The sequence below is a fragment of the Liolophura sinensis genome, chromosome 6 (assembly GCF_032854445.1).
Source record: "Liolophura sinensis isolate JHLJ2023 chromosome 6, CUHK_Ljap_v2, whole genome shotgun sequence".
In the NCBI taxonomy this organism is placed as follows: Eukaryota; Metazoa; Mollusca; class Polyplacophora; order Chitonida; family Chitonidae; genus Liolophura; species Liolophura sinensis.
This window is the reverse complement of record NC_088300.1, coordinates 73,957,411-73,978,135: the sequence shown is the minus strand read 5'-3', so window position 1 is coordinate 73,978,135 and position 20,725 is coordinate 73,957,411. Positions and strand designations below refer to the sequence as shown.

Below are 20,725 nucleotides of genomic sequence, written 5' to 3'. Positions count from 1 at the left end.
TATAAAAGTACAGATGGTTTACACCAAGTCTTCAAAACGAAAAGCTTATCTCCTAATACCAAAAACTATAAGCAAAGCTAATCGATTAGAATTTCACTGAGCAGGAAAACATTTAATTTGAAATTTTTACTGAGTAAGGTCCCATGCATACACAGCTTCATTTCTCTCATGCCCATGTATATATAAATTTAATCTGTTCACCGTCAAATAAATGAAATCAGGATTGGGAACCCGTAAAATAAATTCAAATATAAGAACTTACCAGATTCATGCTCATTATTGTCTATGCAATCTCTATTTTTTCCCGTTTCGCGTCATGAAAAAATAGGAGCTTCGAATTACTAAACAAACATAAGCGCACACATAGACACCCAGAGGCATATATGCAGCCGACATTATACTATATATCCGCCAATTAGCCACAAGTCCAAAGTTCTGTCTATTATCGACTCGACTACGACCTGAAGACTTTTGCAAACAGTGCCTTAAATAGATACCATGGATATTTTTATAGGACAGTTCCTCGCGTAACGTCATCTGTTCTTGTATAGCAGCTCTTTATTAAGTTTCTGCCCTTTCCTGTACAGACCCGTGTGGCGTGAGATCTTGATACATGATAACTCTTCTGGAAGTTTTCGATCACTTTCTGAAAAATTAAAACTACTAAGCAACCCAGAACCCTGGCCCCTTTGCCTTGTTTTAATGTTATTGTATGTTAAATGTGATGACAACACAGCATTTTGAGTAATTCTAGACCTGTGACGTCTAATAAATTGCAAATAATATCACTGCAGTCTTTTAAATTGCTACCATTTATGCATTTACATGAACACTTAGAATAAAACTGGAAAGATGCCTTATTTCACCGGATACGTGTGACCATCATAGCCAGCTATCACACGGTCGTCGCCGTTCTGGTTTCACTCTCTATGCTGTACGTCTTTAATTATATTCATAATAAACAATTCATTTCTGAAAAAGTTATCTCAAAATCTTATAATAAAATTCCATGCTTTCCGTTTTAAGTATAAATGTTACGAAAATATAAATGCAATAGAGTATCAAATCATTACAAGTTACCTTTCTGTTCATTTTAATGTTTGTTTTTGACTCCATTCACTTTTATTAACTTGGCCAGTTCTGCATGTTTCGTGTACCCTTGAAAGTCAATTCTGAAGTGAAGATCACACCAAACATGCCCCTACACTGTAAATAAATGAAAGGCACGGTTGTATGTTTATATGTTCTGTTGAAACCATATAGCTTAACTTACATATGCTGGTACCGGTACACTGTTAGAAGGATCGAGTCAATTTGACCACACAAATTTTGGTACAGAGGCGCCCGACCAAATAATGAGGCAACCAAACATTCAGGGGTCGAAATGACAAGATATCTTACGGCCAGATTTTCTTTACTCGCCAGAACAGGCTTAAGTAACCATTACAAGATTGGTTAAGACGACAAGAGCCATTATGGTCGCATTTTAATGGTCGCCAGAATAGGGTCAAAGTAACCGTTACTTTAGGTCGAAGCAACCAAAACGAGTGAGGTCGCATTTTCAGTGGTCGCACATTCTTTGGTCACCAATGTGGGGTCATGGCAAACATTACAAACAAATTTGCACTGCTTGTTTTGACTATCTTGTCATGGTTATTTTGACCCTGTTCTGGCGACCAAGGAAAATCTGGCCCTAAGATATCTGCTTTTTTCTATTATTTAGATCACGGGGATATCCATCTGTATTGGAGCCTGTTCAGTACCACGTATGCCCCCATCTAGCATTCACAAAAGCCGGGTAAGGTTGTCTCATTGCCCGCGTACCACCCGTGGACCATTCGTCTTTTCTTACAACGTCAGGATATGAATTTATATCGATATTCAGGGTAGCCTATGTTCATTTCCGATCAACGACTTATTTTACGTCGTATAAACTCAAGATGAAGTATTCATTAATTCGGTGGTGGAAATCGGGTAGATACCATGCATGCTGATCGCGACGTGCATACTCCTTACGTGCATATTGCAATGTCGAAACCTAAAATTATAGAAAAATTTGTTGTTATGTACGCCTGTAGACCTACGTACATAATTATGTACAATATCAACTAACGCAGTTTCTCCTGGGTATATGGCATAGAGAGGAGAGGAAGCCGTCCAATCTGGGATACAATATGACTGTCATATTGTACCCCAGGTCCCGTTAAGCAGATATATGAAACCCCATGCAGCTAGACAATATTATACAACGTTGATGACTAAATGTTGGCAAACTTGAACTAAGAAAACAAACATCTCAGCAGCCAGGTAGATGAATCTGTATACGTCCAAACAGAAATTCGTGTACCGGACGTCAACCAGTGTAGACATTCCAGGCCAATAATCGGAAGACAAACTCCAAAAACCGCGTATAACACAAATCACCGAAGAATAAAGAAAGTAAATAATGTACGAAATTAGTACAGAATCATGCAAAAAGAAACAGTCAAGTTTTCAGTGAGGTTGGAAAAGCGCAAGGTACGTTATATAGGCGAATGAGTTCAATCAGTATTCAAATCGCGTACCCTGCTACATTATCAGTTGTCGGTAATAAAATGTGTAGCTCAGTTGCGCCTTGATTGGAACTGTTCATATATCCAATTTGGTGATCGAATTGAACACGATTGAAGACGAGTTATGTATACCTCTTATATGTGATATGCTAAACCCTCCAGTATATTACTGTCCGAGTGAGGATAATTTACATTGTCAAAATTTTAACTATTCCTCTTGTGAAGTCCGCGAGACAGGAATCAGTTTGGTCTTTGTGCAAATATAGGTCCAGATAAAACGTGCTATCTGGAGAGGCTGTCGTTTAAATCCAGCGACCACAGCCTTCGCTATACACATGGATCGTTTAAAGCTATGAGATCAAACCCACTAGTCGCCGGTTTGTATCCAAAAACTCTTCCAAATGAAGTTCTACATCCATTCTTCATTACTCACAATTATTTCACCGATAATTTACGCTGTATTCAAGTATTCACTTAAATACGGCAGTAACCAGATTTATCCATGGCGGAGGAAAAACTGGGGACTGTGGAAAACCACTTTTTAGTCCATCCTATACCCCATGTATGTACCATGCATGTGTACAGTCGTAGACAAACCAGCTGGGTTCAATCATACAAAGGTTTTGGTCAATGAAAGACAAATGCAAGCAAGCATTTGACATTAAGCGCAATAATCCTGCAGGATATATCTGCTACCTACAGCCATTTTGATGCGGCGAATTTTGTTAGGCACATGTATATCTTCATAACAGGAAACTGTTGGTCATTCTCTCTCCAAACGGATCTTCCAAAGGAGGTTATCCACTATTGTAATCTATAACCCAAGCTTGTGGCTTCTGGCAGTGTCGGCTACATACATATGGTAAACAGATGGCCCAAACTGATGAGGGGGAAAAGTTATATCTACGCGTACATACAAAGTGATGTAACGATATTCAGCGGAGTATATACTAGCCGTCTGCATCTTACCTACTAGAGAAACAAGAATAACACATCTGAAAGAACAGGCTGTAAAACATTGATGACAGAAGACAAACATGCATCTTTATTTAAGTAATGATCCCTACCCGGCAGCTCACAACTGTGATTGTACATTTATTACCTTGTACCAAGTGTTGTTGGCCAAAACCACTTCAAAGACTTTGCCAGCACTAATGTTATGCTTACTTACAAAGGGTAATGCATCAGTTCTAATGCTGGCGATGCCCATCAAGCGCTAATGGCCTTAGGTGCTGAGAATGTGGAACATTTAAATACAGCATTCACAAAACATCCATTGAATAATGTCTGCCAGAGACAATTGGATTGTATATAATAATTGATGGAATACTAAGTTTAATAAATGCAGAATCCAACCATAATAGCCAACCAGTCTATCGTATCCAGCAGATATATGACACAAAAGCTTTTACAAAATGGGATATTCTATTGTCTATTATTTAAGGGTTAGGATTAACAGCTAGAAACAATTGAACTGAATGGATTACATGTTTTTTTCTTCTTTGTAGAAATATATTAAAATACCGGTACTCAAAATTTTGATTACTTCCAAAGAGCTGATTTTCTTGAAATCTACCAGAAACACCAAATACACCATTAATCATCACAAGGACAGTCATTTTTCATATGATTAAACTGTATTAACTCAAGAAATCTGGTATAAGAGACAAAACAGAATGCCACCAAGGTAGCATAGTAATATCTATTGTACAACCACAGACAATATTCAATATCGACATAGTTTTGGACTTGATTATAATTTATTTCCTGACTTTATCTTCAAAGTTTTTCATTCATTTCCCCTCGCTGAGTTTTTAACACTGATAACTTCTGGCAAATTCATTTATCTTGGTGCTTAATTCTTGGTGCTCTTTAAATGAATCATATAAAACTAATTACCTGACACATTAATTTTGAAATGAACATTTTTATCTCCCCCCATAAAATCAACAGTTGACATTTCATTCTTTTTAGCAGATCAAAGTTCCTCCATAATTTAGCACAAGGCATAAAAATCTCATTAAAAATTGTTAGTTTAGCAAGAAAATAAGTTTATAAAGCCAAGTATCATAATTAGAGTGAGTAGTCAGAATCCATTTTAATAGAAGACGTTATAAGGTTGGAACTTGATTGACCATTTAGGAACTTTAAACAAATCAATCAGATGTCAAAGTTATCTACTTTCACCCCAATCAATAAAAATGACTTCTGAAGACAGTATCAACAAAGAAATCTGTCCGGTCAGTTAAAAATGCTACTAATGGACTATTTCAGTTAAATGAAATCCATGCATTATTAATTTGTTATCACGATGAATTAGGTTTGCAAAACAAATGATGCTATATATAGTTATCGAACGTCTATTCTCTCTTAAGCCGATAAACAGGGGCCAATATGTACAAATTCTTGTATAACTGCACTGATCATTAACTTAGGTTGTAAATAAGAGGAGCTGTAAAGTGGACAATCACATGCCGAAGCTCTGCCATTTCTTGTGTCACTAGGATTCCAGTCTGGTACATTTCACATGATCTTCAACATACTAGATTTGTGCACCTTCTGTTTCCAGGGTCAAACAAAAGACACACTGATGGTTTTACTATGCAGGTTCTTCCAGTGTGTCATTCGATACCATGCCAACAGCTCCCAAGCCACTGCGTGAATGCTGAATGTCAGGTTCCTTAGTCCTTGATCTTTAAGCTCAGATTTAACGTTTTTCATCTCTTTACTAATGTCAGATTTTGTATTAGGGGTGTTCGCTCAATAGAACTGGATATTTTATCGTCAACCAAGACCTAGAAGTTTGTGCTTAACTTCCATAAACGTAAGGGTAGATTTTGTAGGTCTTAGGGCAATTTCCACTGAGTACCACAAACACAATGAGATTTCCTAAACAAAATGTCTGAAGCAAAGAACTCTGAGTCTGCTTTATTCCCAGTCATACGAGCCATGTCGTCTCCTCTAGTGCACCGCCCCAGTAGGGGATTCTAGTGGATTATTCATCTTCATCCTCCTCATCGGTCTCCTCCTCTGCCTGTTCCAGCCAGGTCAGCCACTGGTTCACCTAAACACAGCAATGACGAAAATTACAACCAATGAATATAGCCAAGGGGATAATTGCAACGAGTGAATATAGTAATGAGGACAACTGTAACCAGTTAATACAGCAGTGAGGACAACTCCAACCAGTGAAAACAGCAATGATGACAACTGCAGCCAGTGAATATAGCAATGAGAACAATTGCAACCAGTGAAAATAGCAATGAGGACAACTGTAACCAGTGAACTATCATCCAGTCTTAGAATTATGCAAACCACATGTATATATGCCCTCAAGGTACCCGATAAAACTTAATCTCCAAATACGAAAGCACTTACTTTTGAAGCAAGGTTTCTCCCCTACATTTTATACCTAAACAGAAAAGAAATTATCAAAGTTGTTACAGGATTGTACACTAATTTGCATAACTCAACCTGGAGCCTCACCTGGAAGAGTGCTTTCCCTTTGCCGGGGTACTCATCATTCACCTCCTCCTTCCACTTGATGAAGGATTCCTCCTCCACAATCTCCATGTCGTACAGGTGCATGAACAGGCGCAGGATCATCCCTGGAAACAAAAACATGTTAACACTAGAGGGCCAATCCTGGAAGTACCCATTTCCCCGCACTAGTTAGAGCTGTCAGAATAAAAGTTATGCACAAGTCCATAACAAAACAAACCCAGCCATAATTTTGTTGAAAATAGACGTTAACGACACAAAACTCAAACTTGGCCTGCAGCTGATCTCAGTGAAATCCAGAGCCAACCGTGTTTAAAAAAAAAAAAAGGGTCAGGAAAGAGTCAAAATCCAATAGAGGACAAAACGGTCATGATTTTCTCGAAAACTGGTGTAACGGCCTAAAACTCCAACTTAATCTGAAAACAAGCTTCAATTCTATAAGATGAAGTTTTGAAAGAAACATCTGAAAAACAAAGAGAGTTTATTAATTAAGAGAAGTATTCAGATACACAGAGAATCAAATTAAGTCCATTTTCCCTTATTTCAAAATGACTGTATGACGTGAATGAAAACTGATCAGCTGACATCAGCTGGTTTCTCTTAATGAGCAAAGCCTTAGAATACTTAAAAGCAACTGTTCACAACTTGTGCACACTAAGCATTGGTCTGTGTTAAAACCAGGGCCATGACCATCGCTTAGACTCTTACGTACCTTTGGGGAACTTCAGATTGAAGCAAAACACCTGGACAGAATACAATGAAGCAATTTGAAGTTTGATATTGTCATGAAGGAACTTCTGCAAAACTCCCTGAAAAAAAAAAATTAACAATTTTTTATAATGTAATACACTGAACTGTGTTGGTATAGGTATGTATTAATACTAAATATACCACATTTATTCTTTCTGAAAAACATATTTTTGGGTAATCGTGAAGTCATAAAAACATGCAAAATTTCCAGTATTAACATGTCAACAGAGGACCAGTATGTACAGAAATCTATCAGTATCTTGTGATGCAATTTTTATCTTTTCTCTCTGCTGAAAAGTATACCTTCATTTTATCCAACAGAAGTTTTTCTTTCTCAGTGCTTGCTTTGTCTGCTACCATGTTCAGGTCAACAGACTCTCCCACTGTGCCACTTTCTTGGGTGATATATTTAAGGAGGCTGAAGTAAGAAAATATATAATAAATACGCAACTTACCCATAACCTTTATAAAGAAACTATTTACAGGTTTCAGATCAATTTAGTTTTAATGACCCTTGGAAAATAACTTGAATCATGAACAAAGGTTAAACTTAAATACACAAGAACTTGCTACTTTAGGTAAATGTTGTCTGATGACACACCTATTATTAATGTGTTCATCATTAAAACAAATGTACAGACATGTGACACTGTCTTAAAATATGCAGATTTCCTGATATGACCCTGAATTTGGTTTGGCTGCTTTGTGATGTCAAAACAACAAGATACTAATATGCCTATAAGCTGAGTGTAATGACCTAGAAGTAAGAATGTTGACAAAGTTTGGAGTGTAGAGCAATGAGGTGTCCACTCTCTCCTTGATCCATTTGTAGATGGAGGCTGCGTTGGGGTCGGCTTGGATCTGTTTGACAAGATCCGCCTGAACCCTCAGCAGTGGGAACAGGAAGGTCAGGCTTCGGTCCTCCAAAATCTCCATCATTCTCTCCTTGTTACGCTCAGATTCTGATGAACAGAAAACACCAGGATGTAAGTGGTGTGCTGGCAAAAATGTTTTCACACTGTACAAAAGGTGATACCTACAGTGTGAGTAACACATATATATTGTTTTGCACCCAACATATAAATGAAATCATAAAAAAAAAAAAAACAAATTGCACCCATGTCAGTGCAATACAATATTGGTTTCTTTGAATACAACTGAATATAACAATCAGGGTTTTGGCCAGAGCCAGTCTGGAAAAGGAAATGTTTTAGACCTTATATTGCCAATGCCAGAGATTATCCAAAACTTGAAAGATTATGCCGTACAAGGTAAATAACAAGGGCTGCAAATGACATGTTTACCTGGAAGCATGTTTTGCAAGTTAATCTTGCTGTCATTAAATATGTTGATAAGCCAGTCTTTATCTTTGACTTTGTGCATCTGTTGTAAACAAAGCAGGAACAGGGGGTAGTGACTTCCATTCTCCATAGGCGTCGACAGCTCTGTCAACGTAACCACATCCTTGGAAACAGCCCAAGCAGCTATCTTAGCTGTGTATGACCGTACTAGAGGTATTTCATTTTCAAGGCCAGCCATTTGGTCAAGAAGGACTTCAAAAGCCTAGTCATGGAAAAACAAAACAAAATTTACGAGCTTTATCTATGTGTCATGGTACATGAAAAATACATAACACCAAACATACAAAGTTTACATCAATGTTGACAAAATAGGATATTTACAATAATTGTCATAGCATGCCAAGATGCTCCTACCTCCTGAAACTGTTCCGGGGAAATGAGATTCTCAGATTTAGCTTTGGCTATGAAAACCATCACTTCTTCACGTTTGTCGTCATCTGTAAACATATGCAGGTAATTTTTGAAGACAAATCTGTCAAACTAAGTCAATGGTAGCTGTTAAGCCACTTTTCATATTTTCTCTACGCCACCAAAAACATATGCCAAATCCACCCGTTCTATTTTCTCATATAAAATGCCACAATGCAAGTTTTTATTTTAACACACAAAACCATACAAGAAAACTGATTTTCAATGCCTACATTACGAAAAGCAGATAAGACAGTATGCCGCCAACATATGGTCAAGTACAAATCATTAGCACTTATGAAAAAAGCATACACTGAAGAAAACAAAACTCTTTTTGAAACACAAACTGGATTTTTTCTGAATACCTGAACAATTTCCCGATGTGTGCAAAAATACTCACCAGAAAGATCTATGGTCATTGTGAGTGCTTTAGTCAGAATCTCTGGTATATACCTGTAAAACAAATTACATAGTTACATGAAAGTGCTCATGAAATCTAATGCAGACACCTTCATATTTTACAAATGGTTCAAAATAGGGTGTTCATCTACTGGGGCCCTAGATGGGTAATTTTCCAAGTAACATGTAAAAACCGAAGTTTTGTCACAGGCAAAGGTGCATTTCAGTACACTGAAAATATTGAATATAGTTTTTAGCCAATATTCAGCATATCCATACTAGTAGTAGAAAGCAATATTTTTATGAGCACCTTTTTTTTGCGCAACAGGAGCATGACAATTTGGCCCAGAGACATGTGAGGATAAAGTCCAACACTTGAATTATGGGTTACACTACACAGCATAGATTAAGCTAGAATTGGAAATCAGGCCATTTCATTTCCAACTTTCTCTTATTTTCCCTAGCTCTCCCATGTTAATTTTGTCAGAATAGGGCATCTCAAAGACAATGAGACACTCCCCTGGATAAACCTAAACCACACAGGTAAAAAAAAAAAAATGAAATACTTCAACCCCTGCTTACTGTAGTTCACATTTAAAAAAAATATATTATTCAAAAAAGGCTTACTTGTTGACAGCTATGTCTTTGAGTGTTGCTATCGCAGCGGCCATGTCACCGGACTCCAGGTACTCTTCCAGCATGGTGTTCTGAAAATGGGAACAGAAACATCAAATCATACATCTGCTCCATCTGCAGTATAAATACACCCATTGGTTGATCATAAATGGGAAATTATTAGTGAATCCCTAAAGTTAGAAGATGATTGTCAGACAAGCGTGTAGAGTAAGACAATATTTATTTATTTATTTTATGCCGTTTACTTTACGTTGTACTCAAGATTATTTCACTTACACGGCGGCGGCCAGCATTATGGTGGCAGGTTGCTGGGAGCCTTCCCACGTACAGCCAGAGAGGAAGCCAGCATGAGCTTGACTTGAACTCACAGCGACCTTGAGTCACTCTCTGGGTCATTAGGCTGCGCTAGCGTCCTAACCTGTGTGAGACAATAATCCATAGTAACAACTTACCGCTGCTTTCAAGGTTTCTTCTCTGTTCAACACCTGCTTCTTTGGGGCTTTGTTCTTATCTTGACTGACTTGTTTGATGGTGACTTGAGCCTAAATCAAAATTGCACATATGATAAATCAATTCAAAACTAATTACAGAATTGAAGTGAATCTGACCCTGAACATTGTATAATTTGTCTATTACAAGATGTGAGTGATATTACATAGGTACAAACAATACTTCAGAGAGAAGTACACTGCTTATCTACAGCAGTAAAAACAATTCAACTATGTGTATTTTAAATGAAAACAAGCCCATATGCACAAAGCACTCTGTACTTTCTTTTGAGTCATGCACTGTAAAGACATTGCAACAGTGGTAGATTTTCTTGGGTCGTGAACTTTAGGGACCAGGCACTTATCTCAACATTATGCAGGCATTATCTGCATGAGCACTGGTTTACCTGTTTTTGCAGTAGAGGGTTGGGTATGTCTGACTGAGAGCCAGGGGGCTGGAGAGGGGCAGAGTTCATCACAGGAGGAAGCTGAGCGGACCGGGGTAACATGCTGGGAGCGCTCGGCTTGAACACCATGAAGTTCCTGGCAGGCCGCAAGCTGATCTCTTCCTTAGATCCCCCAGAACCACCCGAGGACCCACCTCCTGGACTGTTACCCTGCGACATTTTCTGGAATCTTGGTGGCAAGTCCCGGTTACTTGGGGCTGGAATGAATACAAGATTCAATACATGCAAGACATTGTGCAAACAAACTCCTTCAACGTTAACACAGTCTCGAGTGCAAAAATCTTAAAGTGATGACAAACAATACAGCATTTTTACTAATTCTGCACCCGTGACATCCAATAAAAATCTGATCACTGCATTTTTGTTACTAATTTATGCCAGGTATGTTACTATATTTTAACCATTTAAAATAAAGTAACATACTATAGGAAATAATAAAACACTAAATGAGGTATATCAATTCAAAGACAGCACCTGGCTAAAATATATTTTAATCAAAATTAGGATACTAAAGCTTTCTAGAGTATCACACTTGGTGATTTTAATGAGATTTCACTGAAAAGCTTGTAGAACAAAATGAAAATACTGCACAAATGGCTGGTGTGAGTCAAGGCAGCCATCTTGAGAATTCTATCCAACCATTGCTACCAGGTTGAGTGGCCTAACATGTGACGTTGCGGTTACCCATTAACTCCATGAAGTGACATATGATAACACAGAACTACTGCATAAGACATCGCTTTGAGATAGTTTACAACAATTTATTTACGTGTAGCCGAAGGGGACAGGTCTGTAAGATTTACAAACCACCACAGACGTAAAATCAGTTGATTTACAGGCTGCGTAATATTCAACGACGGTGTCAAATTATGTCATACAATAGCATACTGTCTTGGTCCAAACCTGATTCATCTCCCCGAATACATTTTTTGTCATTCACTTTAGCATTTAGTCAGCAGTTTCTAAATAAGAGATATCAGAGTCAGTGTAAAATTCATTAGGGAAGCCGAAGGTTTATGGGAATGAGAGGACAGCATCTCATGGGACAACGCTTAAAATTAATTAAATATCTTGTGATATAATTTTTCCTCTCTGAATTTATTACAACTGAAGAATTCAAATTTTGCCCCTTTGTCTTTCTTGCATACAAGGGATGTTTTTTTTCTTTTGTTTTCTCTCATAAAATACAGTAAACTTATTGAAACAGTGTGTTCAAGCCGAGGTGCTTTCTCTGATGTCTGCGATAACTAGGTCAGCACAGCTCTCATCTTAGCAGGCAGCGAGACAAAATTGATGCATGAAATCAAGTGACAGCAGATCAACCTCAGTGGTACTTGTTTCCATTTGTTTCAGAATTGAGCATGAATCCAGTTGTACAGCAATCCTATTATAGTTTTGTAAGCATTTAACTGAGGTCAAAATCACCAGCACAATCCCTCTGGTGGATACAAACTGAACCAGGACAACTTGGGCCGTGTATCTGCAGATAGGCTATTAAAAGGAGTCTTTGGAGTTCCTTGCAATTGAAACAGCAGGCCTGCTATATCAACAGTTCAAGCCGTGGTTGAAATAATCTCCCAGTATGTCCATTTTCCGAGAAAACTATTTATCACTAGGGCCTTCACTGCCAAAGTCCACAACTTTTATCATAGGCTACTGATCAGACTATTAAACAGAGAGCTAGAGTCAATGTTACATCACCTTGCGCTCCATAATGTGTCAAGACGAAGTTTCACTAAACTTTAACCAGGTTCAAAAAAAAATCTAAAAAAACATATTGAATGCCGGTTTAAGATACTTTGAATGGCAGTCTTTCAGTGGACATAAACATTAGTCTGGTGCTGTCTTTCACTTTACATGCCATTTGCCAACTATCATACTGTTGTTGCTGCTGTGTGTGTTACTCTGTACGGCATTATTTTATAATGTCTAAGCAGGAAAACCATCTAGCAGAACAAAAATGGACCCTCTATAAACTATGAAGTATGTTTATTGTACCACTACTGAAGTCTATAGGTGTATAGACTTACATTGCCTCTGTTGAGAAGATTGGTTCTGATTGTTTGGTTGAGGAGATGTGTTGTTTCCACGGCGATTCCCACGTGGACTTCCAGAATCTGACCGTCTGTTATTTCCACTGTACTGGGGATTAAATCCTATCAATAAAAAATTCACAAAAAATATATCGGTGCTACCCAGAGAGCATGTTTAGTTAGTCTATTAACATTCATAAATCGTGCTATTCAACAAAAACAGGATTTATTTATTTGATTGGTGTTTTACACCATACTAAAGAATATTTCACTTATACAACAGCAACCAGCATTATGGTGGGAGGAAAGTGGGCAGAGCCCAGTGGAAACCCACGACCATCTGCAGGTTACTGAAGAACCTTCCCACATGCGCAAAAACAGGAAATGTTCCATTCTACTGTAGATTGTACAGTTTACAATATGTAGAAATGTGCATCATCCACCACAACAATCTTATGTGAAAAATATCCTAGGCTGTGTTTGTGTAAACAGTATCTTACCTTGGTTTTGTTGATTGCCTCTGTTTCTGCTGGAGTTCCCAGGAAAGCTAGACATGAAGCTGTCCATTGTGATAACGCCTGGGCCAGTCCCAATTGTCCCTGAACAGATATAGGATACACATTACATGGTGGACAAAAAAGCAAAAAAAAAAAATGACGAGTTAAATTCACTGAACCTGGAGAATTTTCTTAAAACTGGCTTCTGTATGTTGTAAGCAAGTACTTGACATCTATCAATATTGTCATAAGGAAAAGTTAAACTTGCCCATCATTCCCGGTCCAAGGCCAAAGACGTCCGCCATACTGCCTCTGAGGTTAGGAGGGAGACCACCGTTCATGGCCCTCGCCATCCGTCCAGTTGGCATCTGAGCATGATTAGAGGGAATGAAGACACCAGTCTCCTGAAGAGGTACAACACAATCCGAGTAAGGGAAAGTGTAGGACTCACTACAGGAGGTGCACTTCACATCAATACATAAAGGCATTAAGCCCTAATCATTCATTTATTAATTCAATACATATAAAACAGATAACTACATGGAGTATGGTTAAACCAGCTGGCAAATCTTTTAATTACTTAATATTTTTTTCTTCAACCAATTTATTTGCAGTTGCATTTTAGTGTCATAAACATCCAGAAAACGTGGTCTGAACATGATGATTATTAATAGAGCACGAAAAAAAACATCAAAACCTAAAGTAACTGAAGATCTTGCAACAAAAAGTAAATTGTCATCTGTTATTCTCAACTTACTGAAGAGACTTTCTTTTATTTGCATAGGTCAGTTACATGTACATTGTAAGTTGCAAGGCCCCAGAGAGGGCTATGAAGTTTTGCCTGTGGGTTATAGATTATCAGTTTGGTGTAGGTACTTACATCAGCAGCCTCCTGTCTGATCTGAGCTATGGTTCTAGGCCCTGCATCACTCACCACCTTCCTGGGAACCCACTGATGACACCGAAGAAAAGTAGAATTAATCCACAATACATATACAACAAAATCATTTATCTGATTGTTGCCTAATGCCATGAATTTTTCACATCTTCACAATGCTGTGAGGTCAGTTTTTTGAGCAGAAGAAACACTGTGTAAACCACTAACCTTTGACAGGTTACTGACAAACTTTCCCACTGTGACCTACAACATTATGGTGGAAGACAAGTGGTCTTCAAGGAATATTAGAATGTAATTTGCCATAATCATGTCCTTGATCGCTTACTGCCAATAAGGCCTAAACAAGCAGTGAGATGACCGGTGGAAAGTGCTTCCCTGTACTAACAAATGTATAAATTTGCCCACCACACATGCTCATCTGTATGTTGTTAAACATTCTTGGTTTCTAGTTATCATGATGAATTAACTGCCTTAATGAGGGTGATTTGCCCTTGCATACTTTTCAATTTCCAATTCCTGTGGTTAAGTACTTGTTGCACATTTCACTTATTAGTGTTATTCTGGTCTGCTCCTAATTAATGGTGGATACCTAAGGTAATATGTGGCTTATGTTAATGGCACAACAAAGGATAACATGAACAAGTACAACAACAAGGACATAAGAAATCATGCTCACCTTCTTCCTCCTCAGCTCTAAAACGTCTTGAAGCATGAAGCGGATTCTCGAAGGCAGCTCCATGTTGCAAGCAAAGGCCGCGATCCGCACAAAATATTGGTCCATCCAGGCCTGAAATCCAGCAGCAAGGTATCATGTACACATGCTATTAAAATATTCAACTATTTTCCAGCCTGTACTACTGCCAGCAAGTTCAATAAAATCATATTCTACTACAGTAACAAAATATTATGATTATTCATTTGACTAAAATATGCATCTATAATCCCACATACTAAGCTGTCGTGCTGCATCGAATTCCCTTTATAAAGCATGGTCTAGCCTTCTGCTGAGCTCCAGACTTACCTTAGCCTTTGGTGTATCAAGGCGTCGACCGACGGTGCGCATTATCTGGCATAAACACTCCAAGTCCTCAGCCATGTCTCGAACTGGCACATTCTTTTTCTTCTCCAGAAGCTGTTTAATGCATTTATGAAGAATACCTTCATGCAGCATCTCCAGCTTGCCCAGCTCACCTAAGGAAAATTAAATGAAAAATTCAACATTTCAATGTAGCAACTTGCAGAAATGCATTGCCATTTGAAACAGTAGTGCTATCATTATATAATGACAAATCTGCATGTCTGGTACACGTTAATGGAACTGTAAATTAATATTTACCATTGGTGTAGTTGGCTATGCTCTGTATAGCCAACTAGAGACTGATATGGTTGGAGCCTATTTTCTTACACAATAGAAGCACAATAAAAATGTCCACATTACTTCTCCTTATCAATTCTCACCAATAAATTTGATGTTGCCAAGCATTTTTCCTTTGGCCACATGGTATTGTTCATGTTCCTCATCGTCCAGGGGCAGGTCTCTCTTGTCATACACTGAAACACAGAACAAATGCACTAGTACTGGGACACCACTGCTATGCTCTCTGGTTGTACCCTGAAATACAGAACAAATACACTAGTACTGGTACACCACTGCTACGCTCTCTTGCTGTACACTGAAACACAGAAGAAATGCACTAGTACTGCTACACCACTGCTATGCTCTCTGGTCGTACCCTGAAATACAGAACAAATACACTAGTACTGGTACACCACTGCTACGCTCTCTCTAGTCATACACTGAAACACAGAACAAATACACCAGAACTGCTACAGCAGTGCTAGGCTCTCTTGCCGTACACTGAAACACAGAACAAATACACTAGTACTGCTACACCATTGCTAGGCTCTCTTGCTGTACACTGAAACACAGAACAAATGCACTAGTACTGCTACACCATTGCTAGGCTCTCTCTAGTCGTACACTGAAACACAGAACAAATACACCAGAACTGCTAAACCAGTGCTGGGCTCTCTTGTTGTACACTGAAACACAGAACAAATACGCTAGTACTGGTACACCAGTAAACACAGAAAAAAATACACCAGTGCTAAGCTCTCTCTTGTACACTGAAACACAGAACAAATACACCCGTGCAGGTACAAGAGTGCTAGGCTTCAACAGCTGCAAATTTATCTCTCTTAATTTTGGTATGCATGCACAAAGTCAAAAAGCATACAGATGTGGGCTAAATCAAGTGAAACTTACAACCTATTCATTGCACTGTAAAATATACTGTTGGGTGTAATCAAAGAAATGTTGCCCTTACCTTCTGTGGCTTTAGAGCGGTTCTCAAATTCATCCTGACACTTGTTGAGGAGCAAGCGCCGGAAGGTCTACAGAGAAAATGTGAACAATCCTGATTACAAAATACAAACAGAACTGTTAACTAATTTCACCACATACATGAAATCTAACATTTTTCTGGTGTTATGTCCGGGTTACAAAATACAAACAGAACTGTTTTATAATGTCACCAGATATATGAAATGAAAAACTCTTCGGGAAACATTTTACTGTAAGTAGTAACGTTGCTATGTGCAATAACTTACAGAGATGTTGGAGTTGGGTGGCTCGAAGTTTGGCGCGTCCTCACATAGTCGATGGCACAGTTGAGCATACAATGTACTGTACTTTGGTTCTTCTAAAGCTTTCTCAAATATCTAACAAAACGGAAAAAATTAAATAAACTTAATGCAACTTTGAAAGTAGCCATAGAGAGTAATGCAACAGTTAAAGAGGCTATGCAGAGATCTCTGGTAATCAGAGCAAATCTAATGTTTGCTATTTTTTTTAAATAGCCCAAATAACCACCATTCAAAAATATCAGTTCTGTCTGTAAGCATTATATAATAAGCATTTAACATTAAAAATCTCTGGTATAGCCTCTTTAAATCTAAGCAGATTTATTTCTTACTGTGATGGTAACCAAGCAGAGATTGGGGGAACCACACATCAAACTTTCTCACAAAGCTCAAGAGGAAGACTTCCCAATTTTGATTCCAAACATACCTTTTTCACTCAATGAGACAAACTGAAACTGAATTTCTGTGTTGCTCAAGAACAAAATTGTACTGCCATGTCCATGAACTTAATATTGTTAAAAAGTGTCAAACTGAGAATTAAAAATCCTAATGTAGGATTCATGACATACATTACATGCATAAAAGAGAATACCATAAAATACTGATTGGTGTATGTACACCAAAGAAATTATTTAAAAAAAAATGATATTCACAGAAACATGTGGTAAAACAAGAAAATCCTTTGCATACATACCAGTAAAATAATGCCCTTGAGTATGACCTGTGACTCAATTCCCACATTAAGGAGTTCCAAACTTAGCTTGTCAAACTTATCTGGGGTGAGTTTATTGAGGATACTGAAAAAAGAAAGGATGAAACTTTGTAACGGCAACAAACACTCACATTATTGTCGGTCCATGCACACAAGTCAGTAGGCTTTAGAAAAGCTCACAACAGTGAATAAGAACAACAAGAATAATGGAAACTCAGTGCACTGTCAAAATTGAGAACAGCCTGTAAACTCATTACACTGAAGTCATTCTTACCAGAAGTTTCACGTCATGGTTATAATAGCTGCAATGACCAACTTATGGTAGAAGAAACAAACCATAAATACAAAAAATGTACACTAGGAGTAATCAAGATTTGAAGCCTCAAAAAACAGATATAATAGAAACCTTCAACGAAATCCCATCAAACTTTAATGTAAATTTTTCAATCCTGAACATGAAATATATGAAAACCTCCTGAACAAACTGTTTGTGCATTCCATAGATACTGGGGAGAGCAAAATCACCCTGCCTCTTAATTCCTGACATGGGACCTCTTTCTCTTACCTGAAAACTAGGTAAAAGGCAACTTACCCTCTTACTTTACGGAATACAGAATCATTCTTTTCTTTTACGGATGAGACGTCTCGTTTCACACAACTTGGAGGAATCCATTTTGACTTGGATGCTGAGGGAGGGGCACTAAGCCCGGAGACTTGGGGTGGTCTCTCGTCCCTGTTAATATTAAAGCATGTGAAAGACCCTGGTTAATCAGGTGGTGAGTCGCTCAAAAGGGGTTTATGGTAATTTGATGAAGGTACCTAAGAAGTATATCCTTTCCCTGTAACCTTAAATCACTCTTATAGTCTTGATGGGTGGTAAGATCATAAAATACAAAAATGGTACTTAGCAGATTACATTGTTCTTTTCATTAAACCACACCTTCACTATTAGTGGTCTTGTGACAAATTACCTTGATCATCAGTGTAAGGAATGATAAGATCTTTGAAAAGTAAAGAGTCAATGACGTTTAACTTGTCAAAAGAAAAATGAACTACATGTACTAACCGTCCTCCTGTGTGTGGAGAAACACCACCCTTTGCCGTCTTTCCGTCCAGTATGCTACTAGTGTAATCTCACACCACTGAACAAAATGTGGGAGAAGGGGGGAAAAGAAAAAAACAGAGCTCACTTCTTTATCACCAAGTTTTACCTGAAATGATCAAAAATATCAGTATGAAGAGGTTTCATTTAATACATGAACATGCAGATCCATTCTGTATACAGCACTATTACTATACTATCCACAGTATGAAGGATTCTTATTTTCCATCCATGCAACTTACTTTCTTTTTTTCAACTAGCAGTGCCTGGCCTGTTCTTGGGTGTTGTTATTGATGCCTGGATTAAAAGCCTGAAACAGTACTTAATGTAATTCAGACATAATGACTTTATCTCGTCACTGTATGTTGATTCTAGACCGGTAAATGTTGAAAATTTCCACTCTTCCAAACTGAACAATCTAAAATCATCAGCAATGACTCAATAAATCATTATTTTTATTCTATTATACCTACTTTACACTTTAAGATATTTTTTACATATTTATTCTATGCAAAAATGACCCAAGTGAGGGGTAAATTACACAATGATCCTCCCCTATTTGGCTGCAGTTTAGCGTCCGCTGTCAACACCTGTTCGAGAGTGTCATGGCAAGGACGATACACACACAAAGCAGAGGGGTGAAGCATGTGTTGGCAGCAAATCATTTTGTCTTTATGTGTTTCTTCAATTTTCAATCACCTTTTTAACACATCAATTCAAAGCTGAAACACCAGAAATAAATGTTGTGTTTATGAATTAGCAATGAGCTTGTTGTCGTCTACATTAATGAATTTGTGGCCTGAACACCTGTGAAAACCCCCTACTTTAAAACGGTGTGGTCCAAAGTGAAGAACTGTGAAACAGGTATGTTTCGAAGCTTGCGTCTCTGATTTTAATCCTGTTGACATTCAATGTTGCATGTAGTAGGAAAATCCCAAGTATAATAGGACGTAAAATATTCACTAATCCTCAAGAACATTACAAAGTCCATGAAATCACAATGGCCAGCCAGTAATTTCTCTGATTATTGTTCATCTCTTTCAGCAATCAATAGAGATATGTTTGTTCGGCCTAAACTGACCGGCCCTCCAGACAGGGCCATACTCCTATTTTTCACTTAGAATATTTTCTCTAGATGTTAAGTTCCTAAAAATCCCTACCTAATTCCATAGCCAGAAAAAAACAAATGACTCCATTATTGATCATACGACCCACCATATATTTTCTTAGAATGACCTTGCCAATATTTAAACAATGATAAACGTAATTTGGGATTCAGCTAAGTTGGGGCCTCAATCATGACCGATGAGGCGACCAAACTAAATGATCATTCTCTGTTAAACAAAAATGTAGGAAGGCCAACTCCCTTGGAGGCAATGATTTGGCAAAACAGAATGAAGACATCTCGATGTGCAGTCAAAGACAATGGCCAGACAAACCAGATAATTTGTAAAAGGAAACAATTCATGGATTGATCACTAGAGTAGAGGTCTTATTATTTCCTGGTTTGTCCATTGTGTCTTCATCAGTTTATCACTGTTTATGGCTTTCACACCTTTGAGGCTAATCACACTGGATGTATGATCTGTTTATAACCAGCTGGGCATAAACAGGGCTAATTTAAATCCTACAAAATACTCTATACAGCCTGTACACATGGATAAAAGACTTTTTTTTTCTGGAAATTAGCTTAATAGATATCAGTGCACAACCTACATAAATGGGCTTCAGTGACATGTGGGAATACAATTAAGTCCTAAATTGGTAATTTTTTTGTAGATTTCCCACATATTATTGGCGTTCAGTTTGATCACTTTGAGGTATCGGTAGTGTAGAAAACATGGTAAACTGTCTGAGAAACAGACAAATTAAAAAAAAAAAGTATGTACAAGGAAAATCTGGCAAGTGGCAAGTAAAATTTATTCCCACCTGCCGTCTGTGGCAGGTAATTGTTTTCGTGTATTTCTACCCCTGTGATACAAATACAATGACAGGACTCCAGCTCACAGGTGGAGGAAAGCAAGCATGGCCCCAAAACGTCACTGATCACTTCATACTTAACAAACCTTTAAACTTATACCAGAGGATGAATCAAAATGGGACTTCAACAGCAAGGGCCATCGCCAGCTTTTCACACAATCCACTAAGAAGCCTCTGTTCATGGTGTGTCTCCATGGCATGGATCACAACATTTCCAATAGCATGGATTCACAAGATTATAAAACGTAATTAGGCGTACGTTCAAGTTCAATTAAATTAAACGTTCAGGTCTTTTTTT

At 37.9% G+C, this 20,725-nt stretch overlaps 1 protein-coding gene across 1 annotated transcript; it reads right to left on the bottom strand.

Annotated features, from left to right (window-relative positions):
• Positions 1 to 3,574: 3,574 nt before the first annotated feature.
• On the bottom strand, positions 3,575 to 19,549 carry LOC135467549 (eukaryotic translation initiation factor 4 gamma 2-like). The gene is made up of 25 exons (XM_064745321.1): positions 19,529 to 19,549; positions 18,807 to 18,865; positions 18,412 to 18,468; positions 17,938 to 18,078; positions 17,328 to 17,430; positions 16,601 to 16,711; positions 16,318 to 16,384; positions 15,449 to 15,541; positions 15,012 to 15,181; positions 14,667 to 14,777; positions 13,973 to 14,044; positions 13,361 to 13,496; positions 13,096 to 13,194; positions 12,593 to 12,718; positions 10,503 to 10,759; positions 10,060 to 10,149; positions 9,599 to 9,678; positions 8,973 to 9,025; positions 8,519 to 8,601; positions 8,108 to 8,366; positions 7,561 to 7,765; positions 7,107 to 7,221; positions 6,766 to 6,862; positions 6,039 to 6,160; positions 3,575 to 5,616 (listed from the first exon to the last, which is right to left on the bottom strand). The coding sequence occupies exons 1-25, from the start codon at positions 19,547 to 19,549 to the stop codon at positions 5,548 to 5,550; spliced, it is 2,796 nt and encodes a 931-aa protein (XP_064601391.1). The 3' UTR covers positions 3,575 to 5,547.
• Positions 19,550 to 20,725: the final 1,176 nt, after the last annotated feature.

Coding starts and splice junctions, on each gene's coding strand:
- LOC135467549 (XM_064745321.1), bottom strand. CDS start 19,549: ATGGCCCTGTCTGGAGGGCCG. Junction 14,778..15,011: donor TTGATACACCAAAGGCTAAG/GTAAGTCTGGAG, acceptor GCTGGATTTCAG/GCCTGGATGGACCAATATTT. Junction 5,617..6,038: donor AAGGGAAAGCACTCTTCCAG/GTGAGGCTCCAG, acceptor TGCTGTGTTTAG/GTGAACCAGTGGCTGACCTG.